At 43.8% G+C, this 27,763-nt stretch overlaps 1 protein-coding gene across 3 annotated transcripts in view; it reads left to right on the top strand.

Annotated features, from left to right (window-relative positions):
- The first annotated feature begins 1,153 nt into the window (after window positions 1-1,153).
- The window catches only part of Pik3r1 (phosphoinositide-3-kinase regulatory subunit 1), a 78,560-nt gene continuing 51,950 nt past the window's right edge, over window positions 1,154-27,763 (top strand). Inside the window, exons 1-2 of one of the 3 annotated variants that reach the window (XM_004623031.3) lie at window positions 1,154-1,340; window positions 11,039-11,750. In XM_004623031.3, the coding sequence (XP_004623088.1) occupies window positions 11,417-11,750 (334 nt within the window). In that variant the 5' untranslated portion in view covers window positions 1,154-1,340; window positions 11,039-11,416. Of the gene's footprint in view, window positions 1,341-2,056; window positions 2,117-11,038; window positions 11,751-27,763 lie in introns of those variants that run through there. The other 2 variants (XM_023704838.1, XM_023704889.1) reach the window with 2 other exon arrangements.

The following is a 27,763-nucleotide window of genomic DNA, read 5'->3' as shown; positions in this document are numbered from 1 at the left end:
TTTTTTTTGGTGGTACCAGGAATTGAACCCAGGACCCTGAGCTTGCCAGGCAAGCGCTTATTCTACTAAGCTATTTCCCTGGCCTCTTAACTTCAATTGCCCACAGAAAGAATCACCAAATTCAAAGTGTGACAAAGGTCTAAATGTCTTTTCTTTCTTTTTTTTTAGTAATATTCTTGTAGGGGCATTGCGAAAGATTTGTAAAAAGAATTCTAGGGCAAACAAGGTGTGCTGTGCTGATCTCCAACCTGCGAACACAGTCACTGAGCTTTTAAAAAGAAACAAACTCTCACAGATTTTAATGGGACAGATTGGATCACAAATGCCACTATTCCATCTACCATCAGCGGGAGGTTAATATAACATCAAATTTGTCTTAAGCAACTTAAATAATTTTTCCCCCCTAAAGATGTGCCTTTTACAACGCACACGTTTAAGAAACACCCTACCACGAGCTCCCACCCTACCACGAGCGACCTACATTTGCCCGGTCACCTCAGGAGCGAAGAGGTCAGCCAGCCCGCGCCCTCCTCGCAGAGCCCGTGGCGCCGCCGAGGTCCCGCCTGCTCCCGAGGCAGCGGTGCCAGGCTCGCGGAGTCGAGGCAGGCCTCCGGCACTCGTCCCGCGGGTTCACCCTTTCACCCCTCCTTCACCCCAGCGGACCCACTAGGGAGGCCTGGCAGGCGCGGCCAGGACCTACGAGGACCCCGGACTCTGGCGAGCCTGGAATCCGCGTTCCCCGCACCCCAACCATCTGCTAGGTGCGGGGGCTGCCCGGAGACAGCTGGGCCCCAGGAGGCCTGAACTTGCCTACACCCTCCCGGGATCCCCCGCCCCAGGACCCGGCGACGCCCAGCTGTCGGGCCAGTCCGGACCGAGCAGGGCTGCGGCGCGGGGGCAGCGTGCGGCCGGGCCGCCCAGGGTATCACCGCTGCATGGCGCGGTGGAGGGAAGCCGCAGAAGGGGCAGACGGAGGGCCGAGCCGGCTGGAGCGGCACCCCCAACCGGGGTAGCCCGGCGCAAGGCGAGGCAGAGGCGGAGGGCGCGGCGCGGGCGCGGAGGCGGGGCTGCGCGCTGATTGGCGCGGGATCGGGGGCGGGGCCTGGCAGGGCTCGGGGGCGGGGCCGGGCGCGGGTGCCGGAGCAGCGGGCGCACCGAGAGGAGTAGCTAGCAGCTAGAGCGGAGTTGGAGGAAGCGGCGGCCACAGGAGGGGCGGTGGACTTGTGCGTCGGAGACGTCTAGCCGGGATCGACGGGCAGGTTGGCCGGCTTGGAGGCGCGTGGGAACCGTGCGCTCAGGAGGGTGCTTCGCGGGTCCGCGACGGAAGAGCCAGCGGGGAGGTAGGGGCGCGGCGGTCCCATGAGTGTGCTCGGGAGGGGGAGGCGGTGCGTGCACGCGCGGCGGCCGTGCTCTTCCTGTCACCGGCGGCCGCTTCTGCTTCTGCAGCGCCGGCTCCGGGAAGCGGGCGGCAGGGCTCCCGGCTCGGGGCCAGCGCCGCGGCCGCTCCGGCTGTGGCCCTGCCCGCCGCGGACGCCTTCGCCCCGGGGTGCCACCGAGCGCGGGCTCCCCTCCGCCGCCGCACGCTTCCAAGGGTCCCCCTGTCGCGGTGGTGCAGCCTCCCGGGCCGGCCCGGGGAGGGCGCCTCGGCCGCTGCCTGTCTGCGAGAAGCAGCGCTCCCTTCCCCCGCAGCCTCCAGCTGCAGCTGGGGTCGTGGCCCCCGGCAGGCAGGCGGGGTCCCCGAGGTCCCCGAGCGCGCCCCGGCCCCCGCCCTCCGAAGTTGGCTGCCCTCCTCTTCCGGGGTGGGGGAAGTGCTCCTCCGGGCGGTCGGTCGCCAGGGCCGGACTGTGCGCCCTGTGCGAGGCAGGTTTTTGGAGGCACCTTTGGTGGGGTCTCGGCCTTGCCCGGAAATCCAGCTTTTTGCATCGCAAGGCGAGACTGGAGGGATCTGCCCAGCAATATGGAGCCGGCTGGGGAGAGCATGCAAGCGAGCGAGCCGGAGCTGAAATATCGGGGGTGGGGGGTAGGCGGGTGGGATCTACAGCTCCTATGGTCACTTCCCAAGGCAGAAACTGCCCCTCAGATCGCGAGACAAAGAGAGCAGAACAGCTCCAGCCAGGTATCTGCTTGCAGAATTGTATTTTAAGAACCAGAATTCGAGTAAAAAATGCAAGGATGTGAGCTGAATGGTTGTTACATGTTGAATGCAGAATGTGTAGGAACTGGATTTGGGGGAATTCTGCCTCGGGCGCTGTGAAGACCGGAAAGGTGGTTCCTGGAGGAGCCGCACACTCTGAGAGCGGGCGAGTCCCAGAGCCAGCGAGTTTACTCTTTACTTGGGGATTGGAGGACTTCAGGGTGCTCCCCCAAACCCATTCTTTTCCTCTTTGTCAGTCCGTCCAAAGTAGGAACGGATAAAGCAGTTCCAGGTTTTGAATGCAGCACGAGATTGTCATTTCAGTGTGAGGAGTTTCAAGTTTTAGATGTTAGGCGGGATATTCACAAAGCTTTTTGACCTAGGCTTTATGTGCAATTACATTTTAGTATTTCATTAGCTTCTGCTACGTTTTGGCAACTTTAAAGATGGTTATTAGCTAGGAAAAATTCGAGTAGGCGGACAGGTTCATTTCTGAGACGGTCTCTCTGGGTGATAGATGTTCAGGTATAAATCAGGAATATGGTGACTTCAGCACAGGAAAAGGTACTGGCACTTTTTCGACAGCTTGTTCTTGCAATAAACCCCTGAAAGGCAAGCATATGATAGCTTTCTTAGGTATAATAGTTGCATGAGCTTTGGGCTACAAGTGTTTTTTTGCTCGTTGTAAAGAAATCTTAGTGATTTTTTTTTTTAAGCTGTAAAATTTTTTGTTGGCGCACAGTCCAAGTTTAAATTGGAAAGGCCAACTGGGGAGGCTCCCAGCTTTGCAGAAGTGCTGGCTACTGTCCTGCTGGCTTTAGGTTTGATGTGACAGTTGCAGGTCGGCACCAGAGGGTGATACTACTTTTTTCATACAATTCTATAGATTTTTATGTTTGGAAGGAAGTTTTATACATCTGATACTGGCTTTCAACGGGATGGGTGTATTGACTTTTAATTTTCATCTTAATTTGGGACCTTTTCTTAGTTGCATAACCACTCTACAAGGTACATATTGCTGTCAGCTGTTTTATCTTTTTTAATGCTGATAGTAACAGCATTGTCTTCATATCTGTGATGCTGTATGATTTTTGTAAACAAGCATTTCACTTCCTATTGAAGTTTTCTTCAGCTTTTAAAACAATACATTTCTATTGTAAAGTTGGTTTTGAGAAACAGAAGCGGCACAATAAGTTACAAGAACTTTTTTTTTTTTTTTTTTTTTTGGTTATTGACAGGGGTGACTAGGTAGGCATTTATCTTCTGGAAATGCCAGTTGCATCTTACACCTGGCTGATTTCTGAAGGGCTTTTTGAAGCTTAAGTGCAAATCTATTCAACTTGCCCAGCTTTATACTGTTAAAAGTATTGGCCATCCCTTTAATTTAATTTTTCCATGAATGCCATGTAATTTTTAGGTTGGTATGTTGATTGAAAGTTCTTTTTTTCCTCTCCCAGGTATTTCAAGGGAGTATTGTAAAAAGGCATCTACTTTGAAAGAAAGTGTGGTCCTTAAAATAGGAGCAGTTCTAGCCCAGCTTTTATAGTGTTTGTATTTTGTAATTTGCAAAGTGTGCCTTACTGAATAGATTGTGAGTTAGCCATTGACGTAATGGACAGGTACAACATAGCAAGCTGCGATAATGTTTGCATGTTTTTACTTTTAATTCTCTGGCATTTGAGGTGTACACAATGCAGCAGAAATGACAAATGCTTAAGTACCTGTATATTTGTAGATTTGTCAGATCTCTCTTGCAGGGCCTAAGGCCAGTAGCAGCAAGAGCATGAAGAATGACAGTGAAGTCCCGGGAGTCTAGAAAGTTGCCAATCTATAGAAAGGGTTAATTTAGTTTGTAACTTAGGAGACATAATATAAATCATATTGCGACTTTTTATTAAGAATCTAAGTTGTAACTTTTGTGTGTGTGTGTGTGTGTGCGTGTGCATGTGTGTGGTGTGTGTTTGTCACATGACCTTGCCTTGAACTTTTACCATGCAGCCCAGGGTGGTCACAGGCTCACAGCTGCCCTCTTGCCTCAGCCTCCCACATGCTAGGATTATAAGTGTGCACCAACCAACTTTTAAAGTATTCATGTTACTGTACTTGTTAGGTTTTTTTCCAGCCTCTTCCACCTACACCCTAATGGGATCACTCGACAGGATTCTGCCGATGCTCTTACTGAAATAACTTGCCTAAGAGTGATGTTTGAAAGTCATTTCATGTACACTGAGCCCTATGAATTGTAAGATAAACCATGGCATTACTTACAAACTTGTGCATTTGGCTTATATTAGCTACCCATCCCATCTTTTTGTGAAAGGGTGGAATGAGGGTAAGGCAGAACCTTTGCACATTTTATAACAGAACCTTTGCACATTTTATGCTGCCATCATTGTTTTCTGTAAGATAAATCAAAAACATACCCATAAGCACCTGTAGTCAAAATAGTTTTGAAGTTAATGATCACCGCAAAGAGTATTGAAGGCAAAGGCGTCTGGCTGGAGTCTGTGGAGGGTGCCCCAGGGGAGTAGTGTCTTGATAAACCCAGATGCCCTGCGGTGGCTGGCATTGCCCCTTGCCGTCCTTCTGGTCAGGTCCATGAGGCTGCAGCTACCTTCAGTCCCTGGAGGGTTGTATTGCTCCCCTCCTCTTCTGAGGTAGTCCACGAACTCTTTGAGGAGCAGTTTTGTTCCCTAACTGCGCCACCTACTGCCCCTCCCTGTGCTCTGAGAGGGGTCAGGTCTCCTTGGCTCCGGCCTCCACCAAGGCACCGATACCCTCGATACCCTCGGGTGGAGAGAGAACTCCTGGGACAAAGGTCAGCTGCAGCCTTTATCCACGGCCAGCACGTTTTATTTCAACTTGCTTCGGGATTCAGTGAGAACTGTGTGCAGCCTTTAGCAGCAGTTTGCGAGAAAACCCCCGGAAGATATCTGTTCCCATTTTAAATCCAAGTCATGTTAGTGGCAGTAAGTGACATTCTGTGCTACTAGCACTATTATTACCAATAGTAGTGCTAATACCGTAGCTACAGTTTGCTGTGTAACTTCAGGGACATTGTCAGCCCTTTCTCTGCCTCTCTTCTTAGCTGCAAATGAAGGGTGATGATTGTGCCTAGTATGAGCGTTAAGGACAAAATGAATTGACACATGTGCAGCCCGGAACTGTGCCTGGAGCAAAATGAGCCCCAAGATGGTGTTAATTGTATCAGGCTGTTACTGCCAAGCTACGTGCTTGCATGCACAATTTCTTTTAATCCTCATGATGACCCTGGGAGGTGTGAGTTTGCTTGTTGTATCTCACAGGTGATAAAACTGCTGCTGAGAGGTTTAAGTGCCTTACTCAGGGTCAGCTATCTAGGCAGTGATGGGGGCAGTGGCCTGTCTGTAGCTCTGCTCAGATGACCTCCTTGCCAAGAATGTTCAGGAGTGGCATTATGTTCCACAGGACAGGGGACTTCATGGCGTCTTCTCCACTCATCTTCTGTGGTCACCAGAGCGGGAGCTTTCTGCTGTGACAATGGCCTCTTGGCCTGCTGTGGTGCTGGGCTCTGTTCTTCAGCCCTGCATTTCAAACAATGCTTCCCTCAACCTCTGTGCGATGACCACTGAGATCCAGGGGTGCTGGCAGCTGGGCTGGGGTCACTCTGCTCTTCTCTTGAGCTCAACAGTGCCTATCACTGGGCTTTCTGTAGAGTGGTTACCTGCTGCCTCTCCCTCATGGGCTGTGGACAGGGATTGAAGCCTCCAGTGACCTCTTACATTAGCTACCCTGTCCCACATAGGGCAGCGGCTAGCATATTCTCCTTAGCCAGTTAGTCGGGTGAAAAAGTGAATTGAGAGATTTGATGCCTATAACTTTGAGCTTAAGGTAAGCTGATCAGTTTCATTCGATTTAATTGAGATGAAACTCATATACCGTAAAATTCACCAAATCCTTTACAGTAGTTTAAATTCAAAGTATGTTAACTCATTCTGTTTACTAGGGTGTTTAACTTTGTTGGTTTGATTGTGTGTATGTGTATGTGTATGTGTCTGTACAATTTGCAAAAATGTGGTAGGTGGAGAGATTTTTCAATAGTTCTTTTAAAGACTGCATTGAGGTGGAGAGCTTGCCCTAGAGTTGGAGCTGGTACATTGGGGCGTGGGATAGGATATAGGATTGCGTGCATGCCAGCTCCCCACACCCTCCTTGCCTCTATTAAAAACCCACTTTATGCTGCTGCCCAGCGCCAACCACCTTCATCTCAGGATTAAGTAGTGTCTAGGATGTGCACTATTCTCAACTTAGTTTATGTGATCTGAAATATCTTTTATTCCTGCTTCTGCATCCAGTTTTGCAAATCATGTCTTTTGTGAAAAAGTAGTGAGGTAGGTCAATAAAATCAGAGGGCCTTTCGAGGAATGTTGTTTGGTTCTTTGCCATCTGCCTGCAGGTTAGAGAGTTAAACTGAAAATCCCTTTGAAGCAGCTGTACTCATAGATTACTGTTTGTCAAGCATCAGAAACTTTTTTTTCCCCCTCCAGTCCTGGGGATTGAACCCAGGGTCTTCACCCTGAGCCACGTCCCCAGCCCTTTTTGAATTTTGAGTTTCACTGAGTTGCTCAGGCTGGGTTCACATTTGTATTCTTTCTGGTTCGGCCTCTCAGAGGGCAGGGTCCTAGGCATGTCCTGGGCAGAAATGATTTTATTTTAAAAACAATAAGAATTGCTTAGTATATTAGCATGAGAGAAAATGTACTTCCAATCCATGGGGTTGCAAGTAGACGTCAAAAGGGTCAAAAGACTGGAGCAAAATGATTCCCTTGAGGAAACTTGCATATGCCGTTTTGTGAGGGAGTTAATTTGATATTTGTTCATAGGATTTCTTTATACCTTAGGGTACCGTGTCTTATGGATGTTGTGGAGCTTATATCACAAAACTGCCTTGGTTATTTGTAAATACTAAGTTGTATATAATGAATATTATTCATGTATAAAAACCTGGGTTATGTAAATATGTTGGATCTAGGGGAAAATAGTTGAATGAGCAACCAAAGAGAATGGGCAGAATCTAGTGAATCTGGCAAAGATGTGTCTGTCAGCCTGATAGTTTGGACCCCTGATGGGTATCGGGAGTTGTACACAGGTCCTGCCCCATGCCTCGGACACCCGGGTCTTCCACTGTTCTGGGCATAGTTTGAGGGTGAGGGAAGAGAAGTTGCTAGTCCTGCAGATCCGACAGTCCCCAGACTTCTGATCCACATGTAAATGTCTTGCTAGAAGGAGCCCAGTTGTTGGAAAATTGTTGGAAAATGAGGGATCCAGGGTAGTGACAGGGGACACAGATGCCAGGTGTCAGAAGTTACGCTTCTAGTGAGAAGTGGGCAGCCTTCCAAAGGGCTGCTTTTCTTTACTGGTTTATGGACTTCCTAGGCAAGGATGCCTCTGAATGGAGTCTCTGGAAGCAAATGTGCGTGGCGCGGCGCAGAGGCTCAGGCTTGGTGGGACCTCTGCCGAGTCATAATGGCTTTTTATTTTAGTTTTGTGTGAAAGAGCCGAACACTATCAGTGAGGCTGCTGTCTGAGAATAAAGGCAGACGTTCAAGGTTAGTTGCAGAGGCCAGCTTGGGTAAGGCAAGGACTCTGCGTCGCTGACAGCACTGGCACGGAGTACCTAGGCTGCCCTTGATTGCCTAAACAAGTTGAGTTCAGGCAGTAGGTTCAGATGGAGGTAAAACTGGGGGTTCTGGAGCCAGCCTACTTAAATCTTAATAAAGACTCGCCCTCTTAATCACTGAATATATCGTGGCCAAGATAAACTTCTGTCCCACAGTTTTCTCATCCATAAAGTAAGCACCACTTTATGTGGTTGTCATAAAGTAAGCACCACTTTATGTGGGGTTTGAATGTGGTTGATATGCACAACTTCAATAATAAGTATTTGATGATGACAGTGGCAGTCATTAAAATGGGTGTGGCAGTCAGGAGAAAGTATAGTGTGCGGTCAGGCAGAGGTGTGTGCTGCCTCTGTCCAGCAAAGTTCTGTGAACCAGACCTTCACGTGATCAAGTCCCCACCCAAATAAATGATTCATCTGTTCTTCCTCCTCTTTTACAACATTGCCCTGAATTGTGGCTGACCTTGAACTGGTAAACCTGCCCTGTCTGCATCCATCCTTTCTGGCCGTGATTGTGGTATCTCAGAGGGCACAAAGGGTGTGTTCTGAGTGCAGTCCTAGAGTCATACACAGTCTGGGCTTCTAGCATCAGACCAGGACTCGAGATTTGCACAGGATTTTTCTTACACAAAAGTGAGGCTTTTCTGCAGAGCCTCGCTTGTAGAGACGCCTAGGTTTCACTGCACGTATGGTGTGCGTGGCTCTTGGTGGCATCAAGCCTGTGTAGGTGCCTCTAGGTTCTTTTGCCCAGTATACAGATTTAGCTCCAGAAGGACTCCAGCGTAGTTTTCAGAATTGCTAAATTTGAAGTCATGGGTTTTTTTCTTACTTCGGCATCCTCTCGTGAGGGATGTGCAAGGCCACATGGGTATGCTGTGAGCAGGCTCAGTTGATGGTTAAATTGGTGGTGAGTGGGGGCCTGGGCAGGGGTGAATCATTGTACTTCCCGTTCTGTTAAGAATCCCAGTAAACTGGCCTGCTGGGTGGTTGAAATTGAGGAAGCACTAGGAAGAAGCTAGCTGTCCAGACTCCTGGTTTAGGATTTTTTTTTGTTTGTTTGTTTCCTCACCCAAAAAGACATACATTTGCCAGGAAAGCTCACAAAAGTTTCAAGGCAGATTTGGAAGAATTAAATTATTCTTAGGCATATTGCCTGGTTTCCGAGCATTTAGGGATATGTAAATTTCCATGTTCTTTAGAGCTCTGTGTCTCTTCCATGCAGAGCACATTAGTACTAAAAATGAGATTTGCTGGTTCTACATTTTTGTGTGAATTTATGCAAGGAATATTTAATTTGATTCTGGATCTTTCATAAGGGGAGGCTTTCTTCAGACAGATAATGTAGCTTATTTTTTCATATGCTTCACTGGTTGCATTAATTTTTTTCTCTGATGACTGCAATGCAAAGTTAGAGTACCCAAATTAATATTCTTGATACACAAAAGCTTCCACTGTTTGTTTTTGCTTCCTTTTCATGTGTAACTCTCCTAAGAGTGTTATTGTATTACCACTAAGAGGTTTTAACCATGTAAAGTTGAATACTTTACACTTCTGAATGCTAACATAACAATTAGACTGTGATTCAATTTGGCTTTTTCTGTTGCCTACGCTGAAGAGTGCCTATGATATTAAACTTCTGAAGTGTTTCACTCTTCAAAACTTATAAAAGCTCTCTTTGACATAGTGCCCTAAACTTGTATGGCTGTTGTTTTTATTCCTTTATTGTGCTTCCAATTTAACTGAAACCTTTTGGCTGCTTTTATACTTTATGATAAAGATAATGGTGGGAAGCGAACGGTATCCAGAGCGGGTCCACAGCTGTACACTTGGGCTTCCCAGCTCGGTCTTGCAGTCTTTGACTGTGCAGTGCTCGGCCTCCACTGTGCTTAAAAACACAAACAAAACCACCCTCCTTGGCCATCCCCCTTCATCCAGGTATCTTTATTGAGTACTCTCTAGCAGCCATTGTTATTTCCTCAGATTTCTTAACTCTTGAAAATCTTGTCACTGTCCTCACTGTCAGCCTCTGCTTTCTTGAAAAGTTGGTGATGATTCCACAGTGCACCAGATCTGCTAGCCGTGCCTTAGTCTCCCCCATATGGATGCTCATGCAGGACTTACTCGGGGCTCCTCTGTCACTCCCTGATCCTCTTGCCCCTGTTTCTGGGGTGAGACACTGACTTTGAAGCTTGACTCTCATTTGGGCTCCTAAACCTCAGTGGATGATCTTTGGATGATTTTTTGACTTTGAATTCATCTTTACTTTATTTGTAGATTGTTAACCAAATCTCCGTGTCCCTTGCCCCGAATCGCAGCCCTGGTTTTCAGCAGCCACTGGAGGCCTGCATCTTGTATGTTCCCTGAGTCTGCTAGCTTTGCCTTGCTGGGTATTGACATCAAATTCCTGGCGGCAAGGCAGGGTCACACACCCTCCCCCCCCAAGCATTTGCCACCTCCCACGCAGTCTTCCCTAGATGCCTCTTCCTTCAGCCCTTTCCTTTCCATTCCTGCTGCCACGGCCTCCCAGGTTCATGCCCTTTGGCCGCTTGCCCAGACTGCTGCAGCACCCTTCCCTCCACTCTCTTCTCCTCTGTTCTTGCCCTAAACCAAGTCCCTCTCATGCACCGTGGTTCTTTAGCTGGAGAGTGCTCGGGTGCCGCTCCAGTCACCTGCTACTCTCTCCCCGGTCCCTCCCAGAGCTCCCTGTGGTGGACTGGATGGTCTGCACAGGGGCGTGTGTGGTGCCAGGTGGCTCCTACCTGTCTTTCCGGCCCAGGTTGGCCCTGCCCTTTTTGGCTTCAGATTGATCGTACTGTCTGTTCTAGCTCTTCCCAGAACACAGCATGTGCTTACTCACTTCTGTACCTAAGATCACTGCACACATTCCGCTCTGTCTTCAGATACCTGCAGTTTGATGTGACCTCTCCTTCACTTGATCCCTGTAGCATTTAGCATGTGCCTCTGTTACAGTGGTGACCTAATGTTTTGGTTCCCTGTGTACTCATCTTATGTCTGAGACATTGCCACATGCCTATGCCCCTCCTCCCATCCTCGCCCAGTGTTCTTAGAAGGCACGGACCGTCTTACTAATCTCCGTCGTGTGTACTCACTCTTGTGCAGCCGTGCCCTGGCCTGCGTGCATCTGCCAAATCGATTAAATACTTGGTGAATGGAAGTAGAAATTCAGATGCACGCAGATGGCAAAGTGTGATGTTCATTCATAAGTCTTGTTTTTCTCTTGCTAGGTGAAGCTAAGTGTGGAGTGCAACAGTAAAATCAGACGACAGATGGACAGTGTGACAAGAACGTCAGAGAGGATTGGGCCTCGCCGTGAGAGGCAGCCTGGAGTCAACGTGTTGACAAGTTGCTGAGAGGAAAGCCAGCGGGGCCTGTGGCACTCGGGAAGCAGACACTGTCTCCAGTTACGCCATTGATGGAGGACAGATGGACAGCCGGATGGCCAGTCAGCTCTCCCCTTAAACCTGTGGAGAGTGGCCCTCTGTCCTGTGCTGGACACCTAGTAGAGATTCTAGCACCCTCCCTGAACTCCTTTGCTGTCAGAACGCAAACTTAGACTGCAGCGTGCCACCAGCCGCATCCATTGCGTGGTAACGCCTGCAGACATGAGTGCCGAGGGCTACCAGTACCGAGCGCTGTACGACTATAAAAAGGAAAGAGAAGAAGATATCGACCTCCACCTGGGGGACATTCTGACTGTAAACAAAGGGTCCTTGGTGGCACTTGGATTCAGTGATGGGCAGGAAGCCCGGCCAGAAGAAATTGGCTGGTTAAATGGCTATAATGAAACCACTGGGGAGAGGGGAGACTTCCCGGGAACTTACGTTGAGTATATTGGAAGGAAAAAAATCTCACCTCCCACTCCAAAGCCCAGGCCACCTCGGCCCCTTCCTGTCGCACCGGGTTCTTCAAAAGCTGAAGCAGACATTGAACAACAAGGTCAGCACTGATGGAGGATTACTTAATGATGTCTGTCTATCTGTCTATCTGTCTGTGTGTCTTCAGAAAGGTTTGGGCTGGGCTGCTGTGCTCTGGGAAGAAGTTATCTGGGCAACCTAACCTGAATTTATATATAAGGTGCATAAAACCTGGGCCAATTATTACAGGGTAAAGGTTTGTGGGTTGAGTGTTTCTATAAAACTAAAGAGATAGTATCTGAGAACCAATTTAGTGAATGTCTCAAGCACTATTATTACAGGTGCCATTGAATTAAATACCCATTGCATTCTTATTTTTGTAATTGGTGTATCTCAATAATGACTTTGGAGAAGGATGGGGTAAGTCTAATGTAAGCATATTTAGTGAATACGGTTTGGGTAGGAAAATGGGGAGAAGAAAAAAGACCACAGAACTCAGCAGAGAAGTCACTTTTTATAAGCTGTTGTCTGTGCCTTGGTTTTCTTTCCAGGATCACTGTAGCTTATGCTAAAAGGCAGCCCTCGAGTTAGCCGTGAATTAAGGGCTTTTCTCTTTTACCTCAGAACTGTCATTTGTAGCATTAACACCTATAGTTTGCTTGGCCCTAATAAGTGGAAAATAAAATTCACTGGATCCTTTTCTTCACTGGAAGCCTCCTCTATTCAAAATCTACTCACTGTGTACTGGAAATGTCCACGCTGGGGCTCGGTGCATAGCTCTTTCTGTAAGGATTTTCTTATGCTCCGTGTCTCACTGACACAAGAAGCTCTTGTCGAATGCTGGTTTTCCCACTAAAACATCTCCAGATTTTTTTTTTCCCTTGAGTAATCTTTTTTTCTCCAGAGATGGAGAAAGGAATGGAGACTTGAGTTTAAAGCAGTGGGTCAAAGATACTGAGTAGACCTGACTCAATATTACAGAAGATTTCTGGAAGCAATTCTGATACTACTGGTATTGTAGTGTCTTTGATGTTGGCTTCTTCTAACATGAATGAATAAGAACAGAATGCAAGGACAGAAGCTGTCTTTTGACATTGGGAATAGGATTGAGACCATTGTGGGAATGTGAAAGAATTTGCTAAAAATATACTTGAAGAAAAATCCTTTTTTCTCCCTGAATAGATCCAAGAAATACATTCTGTTTTATATCTACTAGTCTACTAATAACTTTTACCATCCAACAGTTAAAAAGCAAGTTCTTTCTGTACAGGTAAATCAAAAAACCTTGAGTCTGTACCTAATTGTGTAATTTGGCATTTCTTGTATCATTTCATTAGCGGATTGAGTATAAATACATATCTTTTCTTCCCCAAATTATATAAGTCATTTGTCTTTTTTAAAAGTTAGCAACATTTCCTTAAATAGCCTCATTCAAAAGGAATAAAAAAAACTTAATTTGTCCCAGACTGCAAAGGGTTGATGAATCCTAAAAATATCTCGGGATTATTGAATTAGGGATTATTGAAAAGATGTAGCAAAATTATCTTGTCAAGATTATGACAAAAGATTTTATAAAAAGTAGTTGCTAAACAAAAATTGCATTTGATAACTGCTATCAGGTATGAAGTTTACTTGGATATAATCAAGAAAATCCATAGGAAAAATGATTTTCTCTTTAGAGGTGCTAAATTATTTTACAGTGCTTTCTTTCTCATGTAATGTGACAATTGAGACTTTTTTTTTTTTTAATCAGCCTGTTCAGTTTTTTTCTTAGTACATGGAAAGATAAAATGAAGATTTTTAGCAGAATTCAAGGAAGAGATCCATGATGATGTTCCTGAAAGTATTGAGAACAAGAAATGCTGAGTATAAATGAGAAATTAGGAGGAATTGAAAGTTTGGAAAGGTAGTGTAGTATCACACTGACCCTTAGTGTGCAGTGAGACTCTGTAACTCCTAGGAGTCTCTTGTTAGGGTGAGAAGGGCATTAAGTGGAAAGTTTTGGAACCTGTGAGGCTCTGGGTTGTGTTGTGTTGTGTTTTTGCCTACGTACATTTTCATTTGAAAAGTTTTGGAGTGTAAAATTGTGTGATGGCAAGAAAGGAGCATTCTTGTCTTCTCTTACATAATTAAGTCTTTTTGTCCTTTTTTTTCTTTTCTTTTTTCTTTTTCCTCTTCCACCTGACTTAGGCTGGGTTATGTGTCTTTGTCTTTCACTGAGGAGGTTGAACAGCAGTGTCTAAGAACTACATGTGGTTCTCTCCTGTGGATACACACCCATACCCACACACAGCCTCACAGTGATGGGCAGATGCGTGGACAGAGGTGCTCAGACTGGCCTGCAAGCTAGCCACGGTTCCCTGGGTGCTGCTGAGCCTCAGTAACTGCCCTCTCCTTTGAGACAGTCTTCCTATGTTGCCCATGCTGGTCTTGAACTCTGGGACCCAACTTAGCCTCTTGATTCAGCCCCTGGTAGTGGGCTTGCAGATGTGCACCATCACACCCTGCTACCTTCCTTTTGTGTGTGTGTGTGTGTGTGTGTGTGTGTGTGTGTGTGTTTTGTTCATTATTGTTTCTGTCCTTTCTGACACAGGTCTCACTATGCAGTTCAAGCTGGCTTTGAACTCACTTTGTACCCCGAGCTAGCCTTGAACTCCAAGTGATCCTCCTGCCTCAGCCTCTTGAGTGCTGGGATTACAGGTGTGTGTGGCACCATGCCTGGCTTTACCCTCCAGTTTTAAAAGAAGGTTATCACTAGACTCTGGCCAGAAGTAGACTGTCTGAGAGGTTCCTCCCCATATGAGAGAAGCTTCTTCCTTCTTTCAACTCTCTTCTTGGAAATAAAGCTGTGAAATGTAGCAGAACTTGGAAAATGGGACTCTTGAGCCCTGCCTCTGAACTTCTTACCAACCAGAGAAGCCAGCAGTGTGCTGCAAAATGTTTTACCTAGTATAGGTATTGGCTCTTTGCATTTTGATAGGAAATAAAAAAATATATTTCTAAAAGGTATCAAAATAATTGATTGAAAGAATAAGTCTGGAAAAAAAAAAAAACAGATGTGATCATTGTTTCTGGTAAAATCCAGTGAGCCTACCTGCTTCTTTTGCAATCACAGCATGTATTATTCATTTATTGTATTCCATGATGTATTCCAGCAGTGTTTCGCCATGAGATTATCCATCAGTGCTTGCGTTCTTGTCACTAAATTCTCGATTTGTTAAAACACTTCTCCTATTTACTTAAAATTTAGTAATTTGCTTCCCTCAGAAATTGCACATGAGGCAGGGAGCTAGCTGTAATTAATAATTTGCGTATCCACGGTTACTTGAAAGGGAAATTGACCACGAGAAAAAGGATTTTAACCTTTCGAGCCTGGTAGAGCAGGTGGCTTCTGTCTCGAGCTGACCCAGCCACCTGAGGAATTTACAAGCAGAGGCAGAGGCTGGGGGTGAGTCAGGGTGCCCTGGGTATGGCCTCCCTCCTCCCCCAGGCTATTGTTTGAAGGCAAGGACCTGATTTTCTTTCCTGGAGCTGTGGTGACTGAAGTTGAGGGTGACGTCATTTGAGGAGAAGCTCTCTGCCAGATTACAGCGACCTGCGTCCTTGAGCTGAGCAGGGAAGCTGCGCTCTCTCAGTGGTCCGCAGCAGCAGCAGCCGCCGCTCATGTCCCTGTCCTTTGCTGTCCCTGTTCAGTTCCAGGAGGTCATTTGCAGCCTGAAAATCTTACTGTACAATTGCATATCGCAAGCAAGAGAGCACTTTCACATAGCCTTTATGAGAGTGGATTGCAATATTTATCCTGTTTAATTGTGAGTTATTTTTTGTTTACTGTCTTATATTAATTTGTAAATTGATCTGTAATCACAGGTATGTGTGGGTAGCAAGAAAACAGGAAGTAGGGGGTTTGGTGCTCCCTGGCTTCCGGCATCTATCACAAAGGATCTTGGAACATATCCTTCAGAATTTGGAAGAATTGCAGTGTTCACTTGCTTTTGTTTAGGCTTCTGACTTTAGGCATTTTTTTTTTCCCCAAATGATAAAAGAGTCTAATATGTGAATCTGTCCAGTTGGAATGATGCCCTCGGATCTCTGCAGAAGTTAGCAGGAGCCTATTTTGTTCACTTGCAACCAAGATGGGCCTATAATAAAATTTTCTTTGTGAAAAATGTAGACTCCTAGAAGCTGAAGATGTTACCAATCTAATTTCTTTGATACATCTCAAGGCTTTACTGATTTATTTGGTGAATCTATTTTTGTCTAAGCCAGGAGACATTCTGATTAGTAAGCACTTCACCAGTGAGTGTGCGTTTGAAAAAAATAAACATTAGAAATTCTGAAATTCAACAAGCAAGTGGTGACTTAGATCAGCTTAAGTAGCATCATAAGGGGGAGGATTATGTACCTGTGGCAAATAAGAATGCCGTATGCAGTGCTGTTTACGTCATCATATTTTAGTAATAAAGCATTTTAGCAGTAGAGCTGTCTATTGTACATAAGTTGATCTTTGTTTCAAGCAGCTTTCTGTGAGAAAGGATGAAGCCTGATCTAGAAGAAAATAGCCTGGTGGGAGCTAGAAATGGGCCCAATTATGTGATGTTTTTGTATCTTAATGTTTTAAAGTCTTTATTGAATGAGTAACATTTTATTTCACAGCGATCTTTAGGCTTATGATAAGAATAATCGAGTAGAGGTAGACCAAGTGACTAGAAATTGACTTTATTTCAATTACTTGGATATAATTTACCTAAAATGTGAAATAGCTTAACAAAATGTAGTCAGAGAACACTGCATATTATTCATGCTTGTCAACTTATGTAAAGGAAAATGATATAAGTGAAAACATTGTTAAAATAAAACTGATTAAAGGTAAAACATACATTATGCTATATCACATATTGTATACGTTGTTAAATATAATTTTGTAACTGTGGACAAAACGTACACTGCAATACAATGTGAAACAGTATACATTGTTAAACTCTAATGGGAATTAGAAACCAAATATACCTTGTGGTACATTGTATAGCACTGTGTACGTTGTTAAACTGTAACAGCAGCTAAGAGTGTGATACAGTATGTAACATACATTGTGATACAAAGTGTAACAGTATGCATTGTTAAAATGTAACTGCAGTGAACAACAAAACAAGCAACAGATTTTCCTGCTTAATTATGTATGCAGAACTTTTTCCCAGTGGCTTTATGCCACCCAAAGTTTGGCTGTCATTTTCGGGAGGAATACCTTCTCTGTACTGTTTTTTGCTCAGAGGCGTTTGTATTATCCACTTATCTATTCTTGATGGATACATGCATTGTGCAGCGTCTGGATTGTCCTGCGCTGTTCCAGTTTGATGTATACTGAAGTTGCAATGGTGAATTTATTGCAGTATATTGCCAGTGACCATTTGTAATTTGATCAAACCAAATACTCAGAATAGAAAAAAAAAAACAAAAAACAAAACACCACATACACACACAGGCACAAATGAAATACAAATTTTTGTGATCTATTTGAGTCAGAATTTCTACCCTGCTTTTCTTCCTGTAAATTTTTTAGCTGTTCCAATCCCATTGTTCTCTAATTGGAAAGCTAGATGCCGTCTTGAATTTTGGCTTCTGAGTTTTGGCCATTTTTGTTTTGTTTTGTTTTAACTTCCCTGTTCCTACGCATAAGGATTGTTAGAGAAATAAAACTCAGAGAAAAAGAAGTTGTCAGTATCAAATGTTAGTGCTCTTCCAACAGTGCAGCCCAGCAGCTTGTGGGTGAGAAGAAGGGACTTGGGAGGCTGACGCAGAAGCACAACTTAAAGGTGGTTGGTTTTTGGTAAAGTACAGCTTTTACTGTTGCTTCCAGGTAGTACTACGTCGTTGGTGGTGGTACTGTACTAGGTCTTACAATAAGACATGAACTTGTTAACTATTAGGAGTCCTGAGTTGAGCAGATTTTACTTTGACCTTATTGTTACCTAATTATTTTGAAACTGTTACTTCTATCCCTGTATCCTAACTATAGAACCACAGTTGAATATGTGCATGAGTATTAAGTTATAATTTTATTATTTTATTTTATTGTGCTTTTTGGTACTGGGAATCAAATTCAGGACCTGTGCTTACCAGGCAGGGACTTGTGCCACTGAGCTGTCTCCCTTGCCCAAAGTTATGATTTTAAAGTATTTTACAACATTACCATGTTATGTTAGGTAGTAAAAAGTAATACTTGTTTTTGTTTTTTTTTTTCTGGTCTTTGAAGAAAAAGCATTCAAAGAGAATAGATTACTATGATTTTATTGCTGCGGAATATCTACTGAATACCAAGGGGTGAGATGTGATGAATTTGGTTAGAGCATATCAAAGGATATATTTATTGCAGTGAATATTCCCAATTTCCTCATAGATATACTTAATTGCTGAAAGTGTCTTTTCTAAGTTGAACTTTAAAAATGTGCAGACTTAAACTGTTTACCAAGCGTTCTGCTGGCCCTTCTCAAACCATCTTTCCTCTGGTCTTCACACTCACCCTACAAAGACAGCGCATTGCAAGCATTTTGAGACCAAGAAGCTGAAGCTCAGATTATTGTATAAATATTTAAAAAGAAAAGGAACTCTATAGTGACAGCACATTCCTGGGGTTTATGAACTCTCCAGGCAGAGCAGGCAGTCGCAGACCTGTGGGTTTTGTGGAGCAGTCCTTTATAACGTGATCAATACCTGAATTCTGTTTTTTGGTTGATCTTAAATGATCTGTTTTATCTGTTGAATTTCATCAGCTATTCTATTCATGCAGCGACAAAAAAAAAATCACCTTCACTTTATTTACAGTTTACATTTTCTTATGTTTGCTAAGAACCACATAATAAAGGGGGGAGTTACAAGGAGATAATGTGATGAAATTTTTGTCAGTATGAAAATATACCTCGAACAGGTTACTCGAAAGTTACGTAGCATTGTCCCTAGATTTACTCACCATTTCTGTTGATTTTGGGAAAGTTTAATATCTGCTTCAGATGTTTCAGTGTGTTTCAAATTTTCTTATTTCTGTCTCATATCCTTTTGATTAAAGTGGGGCTTACCCACTTACAAGCTAAAAACCTGAGGGTTTTATAAGAATTAGGTTTTGGAATGTGGATAACAGCCACCAAAAACCTCCTTAGGTTTGGGAAATCTCGAGTTGATTCAGATGAACCTGGAGTGTCTTACCTGAGCGTTGTCAGAGTTAGCAGTAAAGACCATTTGAAAAGACTGAGCAAATTACTAAAAATTCCTTTGAAATTCAAATCTTATTTCTCAGGAAAGTCAACCACTGCCAAGTTTATAACACAAACACTGTGCTTCTGGGACCTCACTCCCCAGGACTGGGGAGGATGAGGGAGGACAAGTCAAGGGCACAGGTGACGTGTGTGTCTAGGTGCTGACAAGCGCAGTGCGACGCTGCACGGGGAGAGCCCCCAAGGGCCAAGCTCCTTGGGGGCTTTTATTTTTGCTTATTTTTTTTTTTTTAATTGAGAAAATTTCTTAGTTCCCTGGTTTATTACCCCTGACTGGTAATCCTGACAGAGCTTTTTGAAGTTCCGAAGAGCTTCTTCTTACTGCAGTTGTTAGGAAACGGAGGGAAAACATATTTTCAGTGCATATAAAAACTGGAACTAGCTGGCAGCAGTATCTCCTGTAAACTAAATGGACCTGGGTTTAGAGATACACTAGGAAAAGCTTTGACCACCGAAACAGGCCAACCCAAGACTTCTCTGACTGCTTATAATTTCAGAAAGGGCTTACGAAGCTGACCCAGGGATGGCTTTTTTTTTTTTTTTCTTCTTCTTCCTTATCTCTGTGGCAGCTCTTGCTATTCAGTGGGAGGTCACAGCTCAGAAAATAGGAAGGCTGAGAGGAGAGGTGGAGTGGGGGCCAGGACTGCAGGAACCTGAGGGGCTTCCTCCGGAAGAGCAGTGTGGGGAAAGAGCCTGGTTAGAAAGATCTGTGTTGAATGAGAGTTTCAGTACTCTAGGCTCTTGGTCACGCAGCAGCCGGAAAGCCAGGCAGTGAAGGCAGGAGAAGATCTATCCTCAGGCCAGTAAAAACGGCAAAAATGAAAAGCACTTTGAGAATTGCCCGGGAACTGTTCGCTTCAGAGCAAACACCTTGGTGACTTCAAGATCTCTTCTTGTTTAGTGCTTAGAAAACAGGAAAGTCCTAACTGAGCCTACTGCAAATGATTGATTGCTCCATCCAGACGGGAGGATCACACTGATTGAAGAAAGTAAAACTGCAACCGCACTTTAAAATCTGTATCTGACACAGCTAGGACTAAAATCTGTGTTGCGAAAGATAAGAGCAGATGAAGTTCTTCCACAATCCAAAGAAGTACTTAAAATGAGAAGAGGATCCATAGGAGGTCTAATAGGAGAATTCTACATACTGGTGACTAGGAACTCCAGATAAGTGAGATGAAAAAAATTAAACGTTCGTGCCTGTGTGCAGATTTGAAAGCTATGTCTTCATATTGTGAATGTGAAATCCATGAAAGGCCACCTCTTGATATATTTTGGCATTTTTTTTTAATTAGAAAAATATTAGAGTGCCTTGTCAAACTATTTGGCAACATGTTTGCTACCAGGGGACAAAATTATCTTCCTTCTTCGTAGCAGTAAATAGTGAAAGACAAGTTGATTAATTGCAGTGGAGTTCTGAGGAGAAAAGGAGACGGGAATGTAACAAGCCATCTAAATGACTGGCGCGACACAGTTGCTGAAGAAGTTGGATTGGATTCCAGCAGTGCTGTGCTGTACCCCGAGAGGGTTGGCAAGTGGTCATGTGACACAGGGTGACAACCCAGAGCTCTCATCAGCTGGGGGTGACCTAGGGAGAAAGGCAGATTAACTCCTAGCTAGTACTGCCTTCTAGAAGGACATCTAAACAACAGACAGGCAGGAGAAGGTCTATTTTATTTTATTTTTTATTTATTTTTTTTTTCTTTTCTGTATTTGGCACAGGGTCTCACTAGGCAGTTTAGACTCCTAGTGATCCTCTTATTTTCAGTGTGCTGGGATTGCAGGCATGCACCACCATACCAGGTCTCGGTGGCCAGATCAGCACGCCTGGGGGTGGAGCCAGCCTGGCCCACAGTGCTGGGGATCGAATCCTGGTCCCTGGGCTTTGCCTGAGCAGGTGTTTAGTCCCCTGAGATATCTTGCTGGCCCTTGAGATGGTCTATTTTATAGGACATTTTATTCCCTGTGCATGCTGGAACCTCTGGGTCTTAAATGTTAAAATATTAACCATGGCTAGTGTCACATTATAGATAACATAACTATCTACAGATAGTATTTACATGTAATTCATGAATGTAAATGAAATGCTACATGCATAGATAGATCTGATAGGGCAATATATAAGGCAATATGTAAAAGCTGTTATTAGGTTAGTTATTCTGACGCACCTTCACAATAATTGTGCTTACTGGTTTACTTGGAAAGGGGTTCATGGGATTGAGAACCAGCTCTAGCTGACACTTACTGGTCTTCCTTGCTTGGGGTTTCACCCAGTTAAACTATAACTGTCACTTGTGCTCTGATCTTTCCCTGAGGGAAACTCAAGGAAGTGGGTCAGTTTTTACATGTAAAGAAGGTTTAATAAACATACTTGAGCCTAAAATGTAAGGTTTTTAGCCACCTCGCTGGTTTCTGTCAGACCGCAGTGCTCTAGTTCTCTGTGATTGGAAGCAGCTAAGCTTGGCCCTTGTTAGGGAAAAGTTTCATAAAAGTGCAAAAAATGCTCACTTTTGTTTTCTGTTACCAGTTTCCAGGATCTGTGTGACCTCTTGGCCTGTCACATCTTGGTTAAATAAGTGAGCTGTCATCAGTCAGCCTTTTTTTTATTCACTTAATTCTTTTGGTGAATTCCAAAATTAATTCTCAAACGTAGGGAATTAAAATTAAAATTTTGAGTAACTTATTTTCATTAACAAAGAGGGCCGACCAACCTTTCTTCCATCTCCCTTCCTCACCTCCCTCCCTCCTTCATTTTGTTACAGTCTAACAGTGGACCTAATTGCCTTTCATGTGCTGTAGTGCGAGGATGGGGCCAGTTTCACAGTGATCTTTTTTAAAATGCAAGACTATGCCCTCCCAACTTCTCAGATAACCCCACTCATTCTGTTTCCTAAGCTTCATTTAAAATCTAACCAAACGTTTTGCTCAGCTAAATGGCAGGAGTCGCTTGATTCAGCAGGTCCCAAGGGACTGTCTTTTATCAGCATTAAATGCTATGTTCAGTTCACATCGTCAAATATTGTAAATTTTATTTTCCAGCTTGTGCAGTTAGTAACCTCCAGGGTTCGTCGTCTCCCACTTACTGTGTAATTTTCGAGAGAAGGAAATGAGGGTGGTTGATAGTTATAGTAATTAAAGCCTTTTAACATGAAGGCAAAGAAATCTTTGTTTATAAAAGAGTTAAAGAGAAGTTAATATTAAATGCTTTCAGCAGTGGCAGTCCAGATTCTGATTAATTTTGTCGTCTTATTCTGGACCTTTCATTTGTGCCCATGTAGTTGAATAATTACATGAAGTTTTTGATTGGCTGGAAAGATAGTACATGTAGCATCCTCCCCCCCCCCCATTTTCTCAGTTCATTACATCTAGATGTTACCTTTTCCTTTTCTTAAATACATTGGAGAGGAAACGTTTACCTCTGAAATTAAAGGTGTGAAACTCCTTAAACATTACACTGTACTCTCGTGTGTGCAGGCCCGCGCTGAGGATGTGCTCTGCGCTCTATGCTCTGTTTCAGCTGACTTAGACCTGTTCCCTGGTGGAGGATTAGGAAGAAAAAGAAGTTGGTCCAGAGTCAAAGGCTGGTAGCTGGGGAGGAGCAGTTCTTTGCGGCAGACTCGTGTCTGGATACGCACTGGCAGGCCTAGGTGTGACGGCACGTGCTTGTAATCCCAGCTCCTTGGGAGGCTGCGACAGGAGCTGCGCAAGCTTGAGCACAGTCTCAGCAATTTAACACCATTCTGGTTTGAGGAAAAAAAAATAATTTTTTAAAATTTTATTATTTATTTGTATTTTAGTAAGGATCTCACTACGTAGGGTCTCACTACGTAGATTGGACTCGTAGTGATTCGCCTGTGTTCAGCCTCCCAAGAGCTGGGATTACAGGTGTGCACCACCATGCCAGTCTCAAAAAATTTGTTTTGAAAAGGCCTGCAGATGGAGCTTGCTGCCTGGGCTCAGCCCCACCCTCCTAACTGGTGGAGGAAGGGAATCTCCAGCATTGCTCACAGTGCGACAAGGATTCGATGGCCCCTTATCAGTTCAGCAAAACTTGAGCTATTCATATATTCTTAGTTTTCAAGTCTAGATTCGGATTGCTTTGTAGAAAAATCCCATCTAGAAAAACGCATCTTATTTGATTAGTGGGGGAAAAGATGGCTCTTCTTGGAGAAAACAACAGCTCTGACTTTGAGCACTGGGACTTGACCCGAGGTCAGGGTTTGAATTTTTTCATGTGGCCTTGAGTTAAGTCTTACATCAGAAAAAAAGTCAGATTTCCATTGACATCATGGTCATAATGCTTGAAGCCAGAAGAAAGATCCTAGGTTCTGGGTTGTTCCATAAAGTGATCAAGATGGATGTAATGATCTTATTTGAAACATTACTTCTAGGAGGTGGGGTGATAAGAAAAGAGGGGAGTGGCCCAAGATGGGTGGTTCCATTCTACTTAGGAGTTAGGGTGCCCCTCATAGCTGTAATTAGGGAAAAATTCACCACTAGGTTGACTTGGTCCAAGGGCCTGTCCCCAAGCTGAAGGGTAGCCAAGAATTTCTCTGTGTAGAGGTCTCCTTGGAGAGCTCACGATGTTGTGGACTTGGTCCTCAGCATCTGGGCAGGTGGGAGAGTGTGCCCCTATAGGGGAAACCGTTGGTTTTGGTTTAATCAGATTTGCCTGAGAAAACTGGACCTAAGTGGGAATAAAATTTGCTGACCCCTGCCTGAGAGTTAGCATTTCATGTATATTCTGCTTGAGTCATTGCAAATTACAGTGCTCTACAGATACAGAAGGAAGCCTTCCCCTTCCCACCCTCCCCCAGACACCACATAATGGAAAAAAAGCAAGAATTTTCTGCATAAGCAAGACTTCTTTCTTTTTTAAACAAAAAGCCAGTCTCTGATGGGATTCTTTTTCTGCCAGAATTCCCACTGGTCCACTGTCGCAATTTTTGCAAAAGGCCACGATGAAAGAGCAAGGTCCATTTTGATTCTTGCTTGTGTTATGCGTAAAACGTGTATTTCTGTTCTCTGGAGCCGGACAATTGTTATTTTTTGGATCTCTCTGATAGGCATGTTAAAACCTACTAGCCTTACTTAACTGTTTAAGTATAATTTTGATGAAGGAAAGATTTGTCCTGTAGCTGTGATTACACACATAAAACTTTTGAATGGTTTTGAAGTTCTGTTTCCTGTTTAAAAAAAAAAAAAAAAAAAAAAGAAAAGAAAGTGTCCTCGCCTATGAACTGCTAGATGAGAAGATTTTCCTTAGAGAAAATTCAGCTCTGGGAAGAACCATCTTTGGAGGTCATAACCTAGAAAATTCTTCAAGGGAAATTGCAATGAATTAAAAGAGGGTGGGGTTAGACGCTAAAAGTTCTCTTCTACCACAGCTGGGGCTGAATGAGCCATTTCATTCTGGAGCCCAAGCAGTTCCATAATTTGCAGCAAACATGTCTGCAGAAATCAGATTTCAGTTTATAGAGAAGGGCAGAAGTAGCAGAGGGCCCCCGCTAGGAATTTGTACTAACAATTAGACCTTTCTGCTCAACATGGTCACTGAGAGAATATGTGAACCAACTGCAGCAAGTAGGCTTAGGCCATCCCACCCTCCCTTCCTGGAAGAGGCTTTTCTGGGTGCTAACCAAAACAAACAGAAACCACTGCTGTACCATCTAGATGAGCCCCCTCTACCGGGCTTCTGCCTCAGGCTGGCGCTCTAGTAACTTGGGGGCCTCCCTCTGGTGGAATCAGAGTGCCTGGGGAGCCAGATCTAGGCAGTGGCCTGTGGCTCATCCGATGGGTGTGGGGGGGGGGTGAGGAGTGCTTAATTGAAACTCTATAAAATGGTTCCTTAAGCTTCATGGACAATTGAGTAACTTCAGTTTCCTCCCTTTACTCTTGTTGACTTCCTGTTCCTCTCTATTCAAGCATTAGGTATTCTGGTCTCTTCCAATGAGAAGATTAAACAGCTGTAGTTTAAATTAAAGCATTAATTTAAAGTGTTCTGTGACTACATTAATTATATTCTCTACCGAGATTAAATTCTTGCGGATTTGACAGTTAGGGAAAAGCAATAATATGTGCTTACCCAAAGCAGACCAAAACTTTGCTAACCACCAATCCTTGGTGGGCTTTGATTTACTGTACATATTAAGCCTTTAAAAATGGAAATAACTTCACACACACGTACACACACACACATCCCCAGTTATGTAGGAAAAAAAAAAAAAGAATGTGAAGCAGTTGTGTGTTCACATGGAGACAACTGAGTGATGGAAAATTCTGTTCTTTCAGTGGGATTTAGCAGAAAGTATGTGTTGAAAGTCTCTTACCTCAATGGGTCATAATTAAAGACTTTAGGATTTATTTATTTTAATTAGAAATATTAAGCTTGCTCAGTGGTCTTTGTGCAAGCCTTTTTCCTAACTGCATTTTTTTTAATGTCAAGTAGTAAGTTAAGTCTCTGTGGGTACAGAGGAGTTTTAGCTGTGACCACAACCATAACTCATGCTGACGGGATTACTGCTGCTGTTGAGTCGTTAACTGGTGATAGCCGCTGTTAATTTAAACTTTTCTTCCTTGGTCTTCTAATAATAGTTATCAGGCAACTTATGTTTTTGAAAAATGCATTGATTTGAACTTCTTGGCTCTAATGTGACAATCAGGGATTAGAGGTAAGAAGTCATAGCTTTAACTCACTGCCATCTAAAATTCTGTGATATCCTATCACGCAATATAATCCATGAGTTAAACTTCCAAGAAACACAGAGTAAGCAAGCAATTTTATCAACATAGTTGCATCCCTGGGTACAGGGCATCCTAGCTGTTATTGAGGGGGCGAAACGGAAGGTGAAGTCACTCACAGTCCATTGCCAGATTGAACCAGGCATCCAAGTCTCCCTGCTTTGGGGTGGTTCTGAGACTCAGCTGCTCTCTTCAAAAGGACGGCTTACATTTCTGGATCCAAGAAGAAAACCGGGTGCAATATATGGCAGGTCTTGTCAGCTTGCTCTTATTTTCTGATTATAAAGAGCTTCTTGTTGGAGGGGAAAATGGAACTACTGTTGTACAAAAGTCCTCCATATATTTAATAATTCTTGTTTGTTTGCTTTTTGTTCTGTGAGACAGGGTCTTGCTATGTAGTCTAGGCTGGCCTTGAACTCAGGGCTTTCTTCCTGTCTCAGACTCCAAAGTGCTGGCATTACTGGAGTATGCCACCACACCCAGGTCCATAATTTTTTTTTTATTGAAATATAAATTAATGCATTTAGGGTTGTCCTTTCTGAGAAGTTTAAGAATTTGGATAAATATGCTTTAAAAAAAAAATTCAGTTGGGTTTTGAATTGGCCAAAAGTATGTCCTTTGGATGCCTGGAAGATACCTAGAATAGTTGGTTCTGATGTTACGGGATCGCCAAGCGGCCAGTGCCACGTCCCTTTTCACTGTGCGTGCTTGACATGGGACACTTTCACACAGGTTGGCCCATGGCCAACCATTGGTCCTAACAGCTCAAATTAATTGTGTGACCCAAGAAAAGCAACATATTTAACCTTGCTTTTCTCATCTGTGAAACAGAATGGATGCACTCTATCAAGGTGAGGGTCTACAGAGCATGTGAAGCTGAATATTTGGTGAGACTATTCCGAAAATGAAAAAGCACATTGGACACAAATACAAACTAGGGTTGCTTAGACCTAAGTGATATATTTAAACCTGAAGAAAATGAAAGGAATGGAGATTGTTTAGCCACAGGAAATAGAGACCAAGGGCCAAACTCAACAAGTTGAAAATTACGCGAAGCAGTGTTTTATGGAGAATAGTAATGAACTCTTCTTTTGCTTCTTTGAGCCTGTCCATAGAAGAAATGAAATTAAACGACAGCAGAATTACGTAAGTTAGTAACAGTGGTTATACTGACTAATTCTAAGACACACTCATGGACTCTGTTCAGTGAAAGGCAGAGTGGTCGTACATGTTGGTCCCACACAGAAAGACCACTAGGTAGTACTTTGTTTGCGATACCATTTCCTCTTGCATTTCAAACTCTTGCTCCTCAGAAAATGTCTTCTGGTAGCCTCCTCTATTCTTTTGTCCTTGTATGTCATGACTTATATACTGTTGACCATAAGCCATTCCACGGTCAATAGCGTGGGTCTGGGTGTTCTGAGACTTCATCCTGCAATTACAAAGGTCATGGTGCTATCAAAACCATCCTCAGCGACACCTCCGTCCCCAAGTCTCTTTTATTCTGTCCATTTGCTAGGTTTCTTTTTGAGATTTTTGGTACTTTATTTCTTACAAAGCTAGAAACAGGGAGCTTAATAAATTAGCAATATTTTGGTTTTACAGATAGCTGGTTGTGAAATAGTTCATTTGTTTAAAAAAGTGGTGAACCTTGGAAGGAAAGAATAAAAGCTGTTTTTCTGAATCTGAATTTTTTGCCTAAATAGTTTTAGCAATAAAGATTGCCACCTATTGGTGAAAAGAAGAACTAAAACTAAAAAGACTTGCCGATTTCAGGTAGTATGTGTGTTCAAGTAGAATTTTTGATGATACTCTTGGTTAAGGTATTTGAAACTGTGTGATTTGTGGCTGGGTGTGGTGGTGCAGGCCTGGAGTCCCAGCACTCGGGAGGCTGAGGAAGGAGGATTGCTGTGATTTGGAGGACAGCCTGGGCTGCATAGTAAGTTCAAGACCAACCAGTACTATAGAGCAAAGACCCTGTCTGGGGGGCCGGGGGAATGCATGATTTGATTAGGACACTATTTTTGCGATTTAAATTTACATAGACATTGTCATTAAGCCATAATGAATCTTTTTTTTTTTTTTTTTT

This window comes from Octodon degus, unplaced genomic scaffold (genome assembly GCF_000260255.1).
Source record: "Octodon degus isolate 3935 unplaced genomic scaffold, OctDeg1.0 scaffold00001, whole genome shotgun sequence".
NCBI classification, from domain to species: Eukaryota; Metazoa; Chordata; class Mammalia; order Rodentia; family Octodontidae; genus Octodon; species Octodon degus.
This window is presented reverse-complemented; position numbering and strand designations above follow the sequence as displayed.